Source organism: Heterodontus francisci, unplaced genomic scaffold (assembly GCF_036365525.1).
Source record: "Heterodontus francisci isolate sHetFra1 unplaced genomic scaffold, sHetFra1.hap1 HAP1_SCAFFOLD_461, whole genome shotgun sequence".
In the NCBI taxonomy this organism is placed as follows: domain Eukaryota; kingdom Metazoa; phylum Chordata; class Chondrichthyes; order Heterodontiformes; family Heterodontidae; genus Heterodontus; species Heterodontus francisci.
This window is the reverse complement of record NW_027140390.1, coordinates 1-14,109: the sequence shown is the minus strand read 5'-3', so window position 1 is coordinate 14,109 and position 14,109 is coordinate 1. Positions and strand designations below refer to the sequence as shown.

The 14,109-nt window shown below is 54.7% G+C and overlaps 1 protein-coding gene across 1 annotated transcript; it reads left to right on the top strand.

Moving 5' to 3' along the window:
- Positions 1-7,447: 7,447 nt before the first annotated feature.
- LOC137359602 (formin-2-like) lies at positions 7,448-9,584 on the top strand (the record flags this gene model as incomplete). Its single annotated transcript, XM_068025431.1, has 2 exons — positions 7,448-7,468; positions 7,534-9,584. Coding segments are annotated over exons 1-2 (2,072 nt in total), but the record flags the coding sequence as incomplete, so codon positions are not given.
- Between the last annotated feature and the right edge of the window lie 4,525 nt (positions 9,585-14,109).

Sequence of the window (14,109 nt, the reverse complement as noted above, 5' to 3'; positions counted from 1 at the left end):
GGTTGGACTTGTCCTGCTTTGTGTGTACAGGACATACCTGGGCAAGTTTCCACATTGCAGGGTAGATGCCAGTGCTGTAGCTGGACTGGAACAGCTTGGCTAGGGGCGCGGCAAGTTCTGGAGCACAGGTCTTCAGTACTATTGCCGGAATATTGTCAGGGCCAATAGCCTTTGCAGTATCCAGTGCCTTCAGTTAATGAACAGGATGCAGAGTGTGGGCATAAATGGGACATTTTCAAGTTGGCAGGCAGTGAATAGTGGGGGTGCCTCAAGGATCAGTGCTGGGGCCTCAGCTATTTACAATCTATATTAATGACTTGGATGACGAGACAGAGAGTAATGTATCTAAGTTTGCTGATGATACAAAGCTCGGTGGAAAGGCAAGCTGTGGGGAGGACAGAGAGAGAGATATAGACAAGTTAAGTCAGTGGGGGAACACGATGGCAGATGAAGTATATTGTAGGGAAATGTGAAGTTATTCACTTTGGTCATAAGAATATCAAAGCAGAATATTTTTTAAAAGGTGTGAAACTTGAAAGTGTTGATGTTCAAAGAGACTTGGATGTGTTTGTACAAGGAACGCATAAAGTTAGCATGTAGGTACAGCAAGCAATTAGGAAGGTAAATAGCATGTTGGCCTTTATTGCAAGGGGATTAGAGTAGACGAATAAAGAAGTTTTACTAAAATTGTACAGGGTTTTGGTGAGACCGCACCTGGAATAGTGTGTGTAGTTTTGCTCTCCATATTTAAGAAAGGATATACTTGCACTGGAGACGGTGCAGTGAAGATTTACCTGGGATGAGGGGGTTGTCCTATGATGAGAGGCTGAGTAAATTGGGTCGATATTCTCTGGAGTTTAGAAGAATGAGAGGTGATCTAATTGAGACATAGAAGATTGTGAAAGGGCTTGATAGGGTAGAAACTGAGAGATTGTTCCCACTGGTCAGGGAATCTAGAACACGGGGACACAGTCTCAGGATAAGGGGCCAATCATTCAGGACTGAAATAAGGAGAAATTACTTCAAAGGGTTGTGAATCTTTGGAATTCTCTACCCCAGAGGGTTGTGGATGATCAATCATTGAATATATTTAAGGCTGGGATAGATAGATTTTTGGTCACTCAGGAAATCGAGGGATATGGGGAGTGGGCAGGAAAGTGGAATTGAATCCTCAGATCAGCTTTGATCGTATTGAATAATGGAGCAGCCACAAGGTGACATATGGTCTACTCCGGCTCCTATTTCTTGTGTTTTCCCCTGATTCAGGGATCATATACCTCGTCCTAGATTTCCCCTTGATTCGGAGATCACATACCTAGTCCCCAATTTACCCTATTTAGGGACCATGTACCTTGTCCCTGATTTCTGGATCACATATCTTGCCCTGATTTCCCCCTGATTTGAGGATCATACACATTGACCCTGATTTCCCCCGGATTTAGGGATTATAGAACTTATCCCTAATTTCCCCTTGATTTGGGGATCATATACCCTTGTCCCTGATTTCCCCCCAATTTGGGAGTCACATAACATGTCCCTGATTTCCCCTGATTTGGGGATTATATCCATGTCCCTGATCTGCCACAGATTTGGGGATCATGAATCATGTCCCTGATTTTTCCCTCATTTGGGAATCACATAACATGTCCCTGATTTCTCCAAATTTAGGGATTATATACTATGTCCCTGATTTCCCCGATTTAGAGTTCATATATCTTGTCCCTGATTTTCCCCTGACTTTAGGATCATATACCATGCCCCTTAATTCCACTTTATTTGGGATTATGCATTTAGTTTCTGGTTTCCTCCTGACTTGAGGATCATATACCTTGCCCCTGATATCCCCTCAATTTGGGGATCATATAGTTGGCCCATGATTTCCACTTGATTTGGGGATCATATACCATGTCCCTGATTTCTCCCGACTTTGGAGATCCTGTACCTTGTCCTTGATTTCTCCTGATTTGCTGATCACAGACCTTGCCCCTGAATTGGGGTCATACACCTTGTCCCCGATTTCCCTGATTTGTGCATCCTATACCTCGTTCCCGATTTCCCCAATCTGGGGATCATATACCTTGTCCCTGATTTTGGGATTATATAATTTGCCCTGGATTGCCACTTGATTTGGAGGTCATATATCTTGGTCCGCATTTCCCCCGGATTTGGGGATCATATACCATGTCCCTTATTTTTTCCTCATTTTGGGATCATATATCTTGTCTTTGATTTCCCTGATTTGTGGATCATATACCTTGTTCCTGATTGCCCTGATTTGGGGAACATACATCTTGACCCTAATTTCCCATTGATTTGAGGATCATGTCCCAGGTCCCTGATTTGGGGATCACATACCTTGGCCCCTATTTCTCTCTGATTTAAGGATCACATACCTTGTCCCTGGTTTCTCCCTGATTTGGGGATCATATACTGTGTCCCTGATTTCTGTCTGATTTGGTGATCACATACCTTATCCCTGATTGGCCCCTCATTTGGGGATCACATACCCTGTCCCTGATTGGCCCCTCATTTGGGGATCACATACCTTGTCCCTGATTGGCCCCTCATTTGGGGATCACATACCTTGTCTTTGATTTTCCTCCAGGGTAGCTGACCAACTGCAAACTCGACCAACATGTAGAAAAGTGACCAAAGGTCATCATGACGACCCATCTCCTGCAGATTGAGCATGCAACAATCAAACATTAGCACTCACTGCAGTTGTCCATTGCTCTCCTTCTCCCTATTTATTCTTTTCCCTGCTCCTTTCTGACATTGTACTGTACCAGGCCATGTGCAGTCAGCTGTCTCTGGTATAGTTGTCACCTGCTATTACATTCCAACTCTCCCATCAATCACAGTGATGAACTGTCACTTTGTACTCTAAATGTTTATAGAATGGAAATGCTGCAAATAGTATTTACAGCAGACAAACAGCCCATTCTGCCATTCATGTAAATAGTATTTACAGCAAACAGCCCATTCTGCCGTTTATGTAAATAGTATTTACAGCAGACAAACAGCCCATTCTGCCGTTTATGCTCCACATAAGCCTCTTCCCACCCCTCTTCATTTCACCCTGTCAGCTTCCCTTTAACTGTATCGATACTATTCACCTCAACCACTCCCTGTGGGACTGAGTTCCACATTCTCACCACTCTCTGGGTACAGAAGTTTCTGAATTCCCCATTGGATTTCTTAGTGACTGTCTTATTTTGATGGTCTCCAGTTTTGCTCTTCGCCACAAGTGGAAACATTCTCTCTGTATCCACCCGATCAAAACCTGTCATCATTTTAAATACCTCGATTAGTTCACCCCTCACTCAGCCTTCTCTTTTCTAGAGAAAAGAGAGTCAGCCTGTTCATCCTTTGCTGATGAGTATAATCTGGTATCATTCTAGTAAATCTTTATTTGCACCTTCTCCAGTGCCTCTGTACACTTTGATAATATGAAGACCAGAACTGTCCACAGTATTCTAGAGCACGGTCTAACCATACAGGTTTAACATAAGATCTCTGCTTTTCCTCCTAAAAATGAAACCCTCAATTGTTTGCTTTTTTTAATGGCCTGAGACCTGCATTGTTACTTGCTGTACAACCTCACACTTATCAACATTGAAATCCATTTGCCCCTTACCCACCTAATCGGCAAGTTTATTAATGTCTCCCTGTATTTTGCTGCAGTCCCCCTCTGTATTAACGACACCCCCAAATCTGTCGTCATGGGTAAATTTTGAAATCATACTTTTGATTCCTAAGTCCAAATCATTTATGCAAATAGTGAATAAAAGTGATCCCAAATCACTTCCCACCTTCCGCCAGACTGAGGAAATACCTTTAACCCCACTCTTCAATGTCACCTTCAGGCTGAGGAGTGACTTCAAGTCCCAGTTGTATTTCCTTGCTCCATCCCCCACCCCGGACAGAGAAAGCTTTAACGTGAGTTCACTTACTCGGTTTTTATGAGCATTAACTGATGCGTAGCGAACGGTTCCTCGGAATCCAGCAACAGCTCGAGGCTGCAAAACACAATCAGACAAAGGTCAGTATGACACAGCAGTCCCAGCTCAGCCCAGGCTGGCCCAGCAAGGCTCAGTACAGCCCAGCACGACCCAGCAAGCTGCAAACCTCGGCACTCGATGAACAGTCAGCAATGAAACAAACCTGGAGGCGGTGACGAGCTGAAGGCTTGAAACTCTCAACATGATTCACACCTCGCAGTTACTTCACGAGTAAAATACAGGCAGACAGGGCCAAAATAAAAAAAGCAAAGAAGATAAATAAAGACAGGGACCTCCCTCATTCCCCAAGGGACTTACCTCACTATCACTTACCTACATAGAAACTCACAGCAAATCAATCCCAGCTTCCTCTCACAATGGAAAACTAGTCTGAAATCATCCACCTCATTTCACCCTCCCCATGTCTCCCCTGTACCCTGACTGTGCTCCCTGCACCCATAGTGCACTCCCAGTGTGCTCCCTGTATCCTGATCCCACTCCCCGTGTGCCCCCTGTATCCTGATCCCACTCCCAGTGTGCCCCCTGTATCCTGATCCCACTCCCAGTGTGCTCCCTGTATCCTGATCCCACTCCCAGTGTGCCCCCTGTATCCTGATCCCACTCCCAGTGTGCCCCCTGTATCCTGATCCCACTCCCCGTGTGCTCCCTGTATCCTGATCCCACTCCCCGTGTGCCCCCTGTATCCTGATCCCACTTCCCGTGTGCTCCCTGTATCCTGACCCCACTCCCCGTGTGCTCCCTGTATCCTGATCCCACTCCCCGTGTGCTCCCTGTATCCTGATCCCACTCCCAGTGTGCTCCCTGTATCCTGATCCCACTCCCCGTGTGCTCCCTGTATCCTGATCCCACTCCCCGTGTGCTCCCTGTATCCTGATCCCACTCCCCGTGTGCTCCCTGTATCCTGATCCCACTCCCCGTGTGCTCCCTGTATCCTGATCCCACTTCCCGTGTGCTCCCTGTATCCTGATCCCACTCCCCGTGTGTTCCCTGTATCCTGATCCCACTCCCCGTGTGCTCCCTGTATCCTGACCCCACTCCCAGTGTCCCCCCTGTATCCTGATCCCATTCCCAGTGTGCCCCCTGCATCCTGATCCCACTCCCCGTGTGCCCCCTGTATCCTGACCCCACTCCCCGTGTCCCCCTGTATCCTGATCCCACTCCCCGTGTGCTCCCTGTATCCTGATCCCACTCCCCGTGTGCCCCCTGTATCCTGATCCCACTCCCCGTGTGCTCCCTGTATCCTGATCCCACTCCCCGTGTGCTCCCTGTATCCTGATCCCACTCCCCGTGTGCTCCCTGTATCCTGATCCCACTCCCCGTGTGTTCCCTGTATCCTGATCCCACTCCCCGTGTTCCCCCTGTATCCTGATCCCACTCCCCGTGTGCTCCCTGTATCCTGATCCCACTCCCCGTGTGTTCCCTGTATCCTGATCCCACTCCCCGTGTCCCCCCTGTATCCTGATCCCACTCCCCGTGTGCTCCCTGTATCCTGATCCCACTCCCCGTGTGCCCCCTGTATCCTGATCCCACTCCCCGTGTGCTCCCTGTATCCTGATCCCACTCCCCGTGTGCCCCCTGTATCCTGATCCCACTCCCCGTGTGCTCCCTGTATCCTGATCCCACTCCCCGTGTGCCCCCTGTATCCTGATCCCACTCCCCGTGTGCCCCCTGTATCCTGATCCCACTCCCCGTGTGCCCCCTGTATCCTGATCCCACTCCCCGTGTGCCCCCTGTATCCTGATCCCACTCCCCGTGTGCTCCCTGTATCCTGATCCCACTCCCCGTGTGTTCCCTGTATCCTGATCCCACTCCCCGTGTTCCCCCTGTATCCTGATCCCACTTCCCGTGTGCTCCCTGTATCCTGATCCCACTCACCGTGTGCTCCCTGTATCCTGATCCCACTCCCCGTGTGCCCCCTGTATCTTGATCCCACTCCCCGTGTGCCCCCTGTATCCTGATCCCACTCCCCGTGTGCCCCCTGTATCCTGATCCCACTCCCCGTGTGCTCCCTGTATCCTGATCCCACTCCCCGTGTGCTCCCTGTATCCTGACCCCACTCCCCGTGTGCCCCCTGTATCCTGACCCCACTCCCCGTGTGCCCCCTGTATCCTGATCCCACTCCCCGTGTCCCCCCTGTATCCTGATCCCACTCCCCGTGTGCCCCCTGTATCCTGATCCCACTCCCCGTGTGCCCCCTGTATCCTGACCCCACTCCCCGTGTGCCCCCTGTATCCTGATCCCACTTCCCGTGTGCTCCCTGTATCCTGATCCCACTCCCCGTGTGCCCCCTGTATCCTGATCCCACTCCCCGTGTGCTCCCTGTATCCTGATCCCACTCCCCGTGTGCCCCCTGTATCCTGATCCCACTCCCCGTGTGCTCCCTGTATCCTGATCCCACTCCCCGTGTTCCCCCTGTATCCTGATCCCACTCCCCGTGTGCCCCCTGTATCCTGATCCCACTCCCCGTGTGCTCCCTGTATCCTGATCCCACTCCCCGTGTCCCCCCTGTATCCTGATCCCACTCCCCGTGTGCTCCCTGTATCCTGATCCCACTCCCCGTGTGCCCCCTGTATCCTGATCCCACTCCCCGTGTGCCCCCTGTATCCTGACCCCACTCCCCGTGTGCCCCCTGTATCCTGACCCCACTCCCCGTGTGCCCCCTGTATCCTGATCCTACTTCCCGTGTGCCCCCTGTATCCTGATCCTACTTCCCGTGTGCCCCCTGCATCCTGATCCCATTCCCCGTGTGCTCCCTGTATCCTGATCCCATTCCCCGTGTGCTCCCTGTATCCTGATCCTACTTCCCGTGTGCCCGCTGCATCCTGATCCCACTCCCCGTGTGCCCCCTGTATCCTGATCCCATTCCCCGTGTGCTCCCTGTATCCTGATCCTACTTCCCGTGTGCCCGCTGCATCCTGATCCCACTCCCCGTGTGCCCCCTGTATCCTGACCCCACTCCCCGTGTGCCCCCTGTATCCTGATCCCACTCCCAGTGTGCCCCCTGTATCCTGACCCCACTCCCCGTGTGCCCCCTGTATCCTGATCCCATTCCCCGTGTGCTCCCTGTATCCTGATCCCACTCCCCGTGTTCCCCCTGTATCCTGATCCTACTTCCCGTGTGCCCCCTGTATCCTGATCCCATTCCCCGTGTGCTCCCTGTATCCTGATCCCACTCCCCGTGTGCTCCCTGTATCCTGACTGCAGTGCATTTCCGTTACCTCACTGTGCAGGTGAAGAATCCGGGAATATTGGAGCTATGCTGGCTTTCTGGGAGAGCCCTGTCCAGTAAAACATACTGAAACAACAGAAATTCAACGTGTTGCTGATGGAACACTCACAACTCTGCTTAACTCTGCGCAACGATGATAACATGCAGGGGCGGGATGTCTGATCATCAAACATAGGCTTCAGGGTGGAACACAAGCATGAGCAATCCAAAAGAAACTGTAAAACAAAAAGGAGAAACAGGAAAACAAGCAGCTAAATCAAAACAAAAGGATACTGCGGACAGCGTTCGGAAAACCGACCAAAAAACGCTCCATCAACTGCCAGCTGCCCCCTGGCAGAGCTCCCAGGAGCCGGCAGCAACCCCCTGGCAGAGCTCCCAGGAGCCGGCAGCGACCCGCTGGCAGAGCTCCCAGGAGCCGGCAGCGGCCCCCTGGCAGAGCTCCCAGGAGCCGGCAGCAACCCCCTGGCAGAGCTCCCAGGAGCCGGCAGCGACCCCCTGGCAGAGCACCCAGGAGCCGGCAGCAACCCCCTGGCAGAGCTCCCAGGAGCCGGCAGCGGCCCCCTGGCAGAGCTCCCAGGAGCCGGCAGCGGCCCCCTGGCAGAGCTCCCAGGAGCCGGCAGCGGCCCCCTGGCAGAGCTCCCAGGAGCCGGCAGCGGCCCCCTGGCAGAGCTCCCAGGAGCCGGCAACGACCCCCTGGCAGAGCTCCCAGGAGCCGGCAACGACCCCCTGGCAGAGCTCCCAGGAGCCGGCAACGACCCCCTGGCAGAGCTCCCAGGAGCCGGCAACGACCCCCTGGCAGAGCTCCCAGGAGCCGGCAGCGACCCCCTGGCAGAGCTCCCAGGAGCCGGCAGCGACGCCCTGGCAGAGCTATCAGGAGCCGGCAGCGGCCCCCTGGCAGAGCTCCCAGGAGCCGGCAGCGACCCCCTGGCAGAGCTCCCAGGAGCCGGCAGCGGCCCCCTGGCAGAGCTCCCAGGAGCCGGCAGCGGCCCCCTGGCAGAGTTCCCAGGAGCCGGCAGCGACCCCCTGGCAGAGCTCCCAGGAGCCGGCAATGGCCCCCTGGCAGAGCTCCCAGGAGACGGCAGCGACCCCCTGGCAGAGCTCCCAGGAACTGGCAGCGACCCCCTGGCAAAGCTCCCAGGAGCTGGCAGCGACCCCCTGGCAAAGCTCCCAGGAGCCGGCAGCGGCCCCCTTGCAGAGCACCCAGGAGCCGGCAGCAAACCCCTGGCAGAGCTCCCAGGAGCCGGCAGTGGCCCCCTGGCAGAGCTCCCATCAGCCGGCAGCGACCCCCTGGCAGAGCACCCAGGAGCCGGCAGCAACCCCCTGGCAGAGCTCCCAGGAGCCGGCAGCGGCCCCCTGGCAGAGCTCCCAGGAGCCGGCAGTGACCCCCTGGCAGAGCTCCCAGGAGCCGGCAGCGGCCCCCTGGCAGTGTTCCCAGGAGCCGGCAGCAACCCCCTGGCAGAGCTCCCAGGAGCCGGCAGTGGCCCCCTGGCAGAGCTCCCATCAGCCGGCAGCGACCCCCTGGCAGAGCACCCAGGAGCCGGCAGCAACCCCCTGGCAGAGCTCCCAGGAGCCAGCAGTGGCCCCCTGGCAGAACTCCCAGGAGCCAGCAGTGATCCCCTGGCAGAGCTCCCAGGAGCCGGCAGCGGCCCCCTGGCAGAGCTCCCAGGAGCCGGCAGTGACCCCCTGGCAGAGCTCCCAGGAGCCGGCAGCGGCCCCCTGGCAGAGTTCCCAGGAGCCGGCAGTGGCCCTCTGGCAGAGCTCCCAGGAGACGGCAGCGGCCCCCTGGCAGAGCTCCCAGGAGCCGGCAGTGTCCCCCTGGCAGAGCTCCCATCAGCCGGCAGCGGCCCCCTGGCAGAGCTCCCAGGAGCCAGAAGTGGCCCCCTGGCAGAGCTCCCATCAGCCGACAGCAGCCCCCTGGCAGAGCTCCCAGGAGCCAGCAGTGACCCCCTGGCAGAGCTCCCATCAGCCGACAGCAGCCCCCTGGCAGAGCTCCCAGGAGCCGGCAGCGGCCCCCTGGCAGAGCTCCCAGGAGCCGGCAGCGGCCCCCTGGCAGAGCTCCCAGGAGCCGGCAGCGGCCCCCTGGCAGAGCTCCCAGGAGCCGGCAGCGGCCCCCTGGCAGAGCTCCCAGGAGCCGGCAGCGGCCCCCTGGCAGAGCTCCCAGGAGCCGGCAGCGGCCCCCTGGCAGAGCTCCCAGGAGCCGGCAGCGGCCCCCTGGCAGAGCTCCCAGGAGCCGGCAGCGGCCCCCTGGCAGCGCTCCCAGGAGATGGCAGCGACCCCCTGGCAGAGCTCCCAGGAGCTGGCAGCGGCCTCCTGGCAGAGTTCCCAGGAGCCCAGTGCAACCTTATCACTTTTAGACACCGAGTCACCAGCTTGCATTCACAACAACTTCCCCATTTCACACACAGGCACTTTCCATTTTACGAATCCTCAGCACTCCCTCAGTACTGACCCTCTGACAGTGCAGCACTCCCTCAGTACTGACCCTCCGACAGTGCAGCACTCCCTCAGTACTGACCCTGTGACAGTGCAGCACTCCCTCAGCACTGACTCTCCGACAGTGCAGCACGCCCTCAGCACTGACCCTCCGATAGTGCAGCACTCCCTCAGTACTGACCCTCTGACAGTGCAGCACTCACTCAGTACTGACCCTCCGATACTGCAGTGCTCCCTCAGTACTGACCCTCCGACAGTGCAGCACTCCCTCAGCACAGACCCTCCGACAGTGCAGCACTCCCTCAGCACTGACCCTCCGACAGTGCAGCACTCCCTCAGCACTGACCCTCCGACAGTGCAGCACTCCCTCAGCACTGACCCTCCGACAGTGCAGCACTCCCTCAGCACTGACCCTCCGACAGTGCAGCACTCCCTCAGCACTGACCCTCCGACAGTGCAGCACTCCCTCAGCACTGACCCTCCGACAGTGCAGCACTCCCTCAGCACTGACCCTCCGACAGTGCAGCACTCCCTCAGCACTGACCCTCCGACAGTGCAGCACTCCCTCAGCACTGACCCTCCGACAGTGCAGCACTCCCTCAGCACTGACCCTCCGACAGTGCAGCACTCCCTCAGTACTGACCCTCCGACAGTGCAGCACTCCCTCAGCACTGACTCTCCGACAGTGCAGCACTCCCTCAGTACTGACCCTCTGACTGTGCAGCACTCCCTCAGCACTGATCCTCCGACAGTGCAGCACTCCCTCAGCACTGACTCTCCGATAGTGCAGCACTCCCTCAGTACTGACCCTCTGACAGTGCAGCACTCCCTCAGTACTGACCGTCCGACAGTGCAGCACTCCCTCAGTCCTGACCCTCAGATACTGCAGCACTTCCTCAGCACTGAGGGAAAGTGGGAGTGCAAAAGGGGAATGGGACTATGAGGGTACATCCCATGAGAGAGGGGGCACAGCAGTATTGAGCTGAATGGGTGCACTCTGAGCTGTGGAATTCTGTAACTCAGGCTGTTATGGGGAGGACACGATGTGTTGAATGGGCAGGGCAGTGCGAGTCTGCAAGATAAAAGTGCAGAAGAGATTCGTGGCAGTGACAGTTCCTGCACTTGCCTTTAGTTCAAGGTTGTCATTCGGACATGCAGAGGTCACACAGGACTTGAAGTGACATCGATGGGCGGTAACTGACTCAGCATCAGCTACTACACTGACAGACCAAGAGACAGTTAACTGGTGACGTACAGTGACACGACCAGAATATCAATCCGCACTATAACACCATTATCATCTCATCCGCAGTGACAAAACCAGCCAGGTAACACAAAAGAAACCTCTCTCAGGAAAAGGCATTCACACACACTGACTCTCACTGGGGTACAGTTCCACACACACTGACTCTCACTGGGGTACAGTTCCACACACACTGACTCTCACTGGGGTACAGTTCCACACACACTGACTCTCACTGGGTACAGTTTCACACACACTGACTCTCACTGGGGTACAGTTCCACACACACTGACTCTCACTGGGGTACAGTTCCACACTCACTGACTCTCACTGGGGTACAGTTCCACACACACTGACTCTCACTGGGGTACAGTTCCACACACACTGACTCTCACTGGGGTACAGTTCCACACACACTGACTCTCACTGGGGTACAGTTCCACACACACTGACTCTCACTGCGGTACAGTTCCACACACACTGACTCTCACTGGGGTACAGTTCCACACACACTGACTCTCACTGGGGTACAGTTCCACACACACTGACTCTCACTGGGGTACAGTTCCACACACAGGCCCCAAACACTCCTTTCAGGTGAAGCAGCGATTTACTTGTACTTCTTTCAATGTAGTATACTGTATTCGCTGCTCACAGTGTGGTCTCCTCTACATTGGGGAGACCAAGCGCAGACTGGGTGACCGCTTTGCGGAACATCTCCGCTCAGTCCGCAAGCAGGACCCTGAGCTTCCGGTTGCTTGCCATTTCAACACTCCCCCCTGCTCACATCTCTGTCCTGGGATTGCTGCAGTGTTCCAGTGAACATCAACGCAAGCTCGAGGAACAGCATCTCAACTACCGATTAGGCACACTACAGCCTGCCGGACTGAACATTGAGTTCAATAATTTCAGAGCATGACAGCCCCCCATTTTACTTTCATTTTTAGTTATTTTTTTTCTTCCTTTTTTTTTACATTCTTTTTACATTTTTTACAACCTTTTTTTTTGCATTTATTTCATTTCATCTTAGTTTGTTCAGTTTGCTTACCCACTGGTTTTTTTCAGGTTTGCACTTGCTGCTGTTCAATATTCAGTGCATTAATACCTAATCTGTACGAATGCTTTGTCTTTCAACACACCATTAACACATTGTTTGCCTTTGCTCTGTGACCTTTTGGTCAGCTATGTGGCCTGGTCCAATCTACACCTTCTCCTTTGTTATCTCTTGCCCAACCCCCACCTCACTTGTTTATAATCTGTGACTTTTCTAATATTTGTCAGTTCCGAAGAAGGGTCACTGACCCGAAATGTTAACTCTGCTATTCTTTCCACAGATGCTGCCAGACCTGCTGAGTGGTTCCAGCATTTCTTGTTTTTATTACAGTTCCACACACACTGACTCTCACTGGGGTACAGTTCCACACACACTGACTCTCACTGGGGTACACTTCCACACAGATTGACGCTCACTGGGATACAGTTCCACACACACTGACTCTCACTGGGGTACAGTTCCACACACACTGACTCTCACTGGGGTACAGTTCCACACACACTGACTCTCACTGGGGTACAGTTCCACACACACTGACTCTCACTGGGGTACAGTTCCACACACACTGACTCTCACTGGGGTACAGTTCCACACACACTGACTCTCACTGGGGTACAGTTCCACACACACTGACTCTCACTGGGGTACAGTTCCACACACTGACTCTCACTGGGGTACAGTTCCACACACACTGACTCTCACTGGGGTACAGTTCCACACACACTGACTCTCACTGGATGACAGTTCCACACACACTGACTCTCACTGGGGTACAGTTCCACACACACTGACTCTCACTGGGGTACAGTTCCACACAGATTGACTCTCACTGGATACAGTTCCACACACACTGACTCTCACTGGGTTACAGTTCCACACACACTGACTCTCACTGGGGTACAGTTCCACACACACTGACTCTCACTGGGGTACAGTTCCACACACACTGACTCTCACTGGGGTACAGTTCCACACACACAGACTCTCACTGGGTGACAGTTCCACACACACTGACTCTCACTGGGTGACAGTTCCACACACACTGACCGTCACTGGGGTACAGTTCCACACACACTGACTCTCACTGGGGTACAGTTCCACACACACTGACTCTCACTGGGGTACAGTTCCACACACACTGACTCTCACTGGGGTACAGTTCCACACACACTGACTCTCACTGGGGTACAGTTCCACACACACTGACTCTCACTGGGGGCCAGTTCCACACACACTGACTCTCACTGGGGTACAGTTTCACACACACTGACTCTCACTGGGGTACAGTTCCACACACACTGACTCTCACTGGGGGCCAGTTCCACACACACTGACTCTCACTGGGTACAGTTCCACACACACTGACTCTCACTGGGGTACAGTTCCACACACACTGACTCTCACTGGGGTACAGTTCCACACACACTGACTCTCACTGGGGTACAGTTCCACACACGCTGACTCTCACCGGGGTACAGTTCCACACACGCTGACTCTCACTGGGGTACAGTTCCACACACGCTGACTCTCACCGGGGTACAGTTCCACACACGCTGACTCTCACCGGGGTACAGTTCCACACACGCTGACTCTCACCGGGGTACAGTTCCACACACGCTGACTCTCACTGGGGTACAGTTCCACACACACTGACTCTCACCGGGGTACAGTTCCACACACACTGACTCTCACCGGGGTACAGTTCCACACACACCGACTCTCACCGGGGTACAGTTCCACACACACTAACTCTCACCGGGGTACAGTTCCACACACGCTGACTCTCACCGGGGTACAGTTCCACACACGCTGACTCTCACCGGGGTACAGTTCCACACACGCTGACTCTCACTGGGGTACAGTTCCACACACACTGACTCTCACCGGGGTACAGTTCCACACACACCGACTCTCACCGGGGTACAGTTCCACACACACTAACTCTCACCGGGGTACAGTTCCACACACACTGACTCTCACTGGGGTACAGTTCCACACACACTGACTCTCACTGGGGTACAGTTCCACACACACTGACTCTCACTGGGGTACAGTTCCACACACACTGACTCTCACTGGAGTTCAGTTCCACACACACTGACTCTCACGGGGGTACAGTTCCACACAA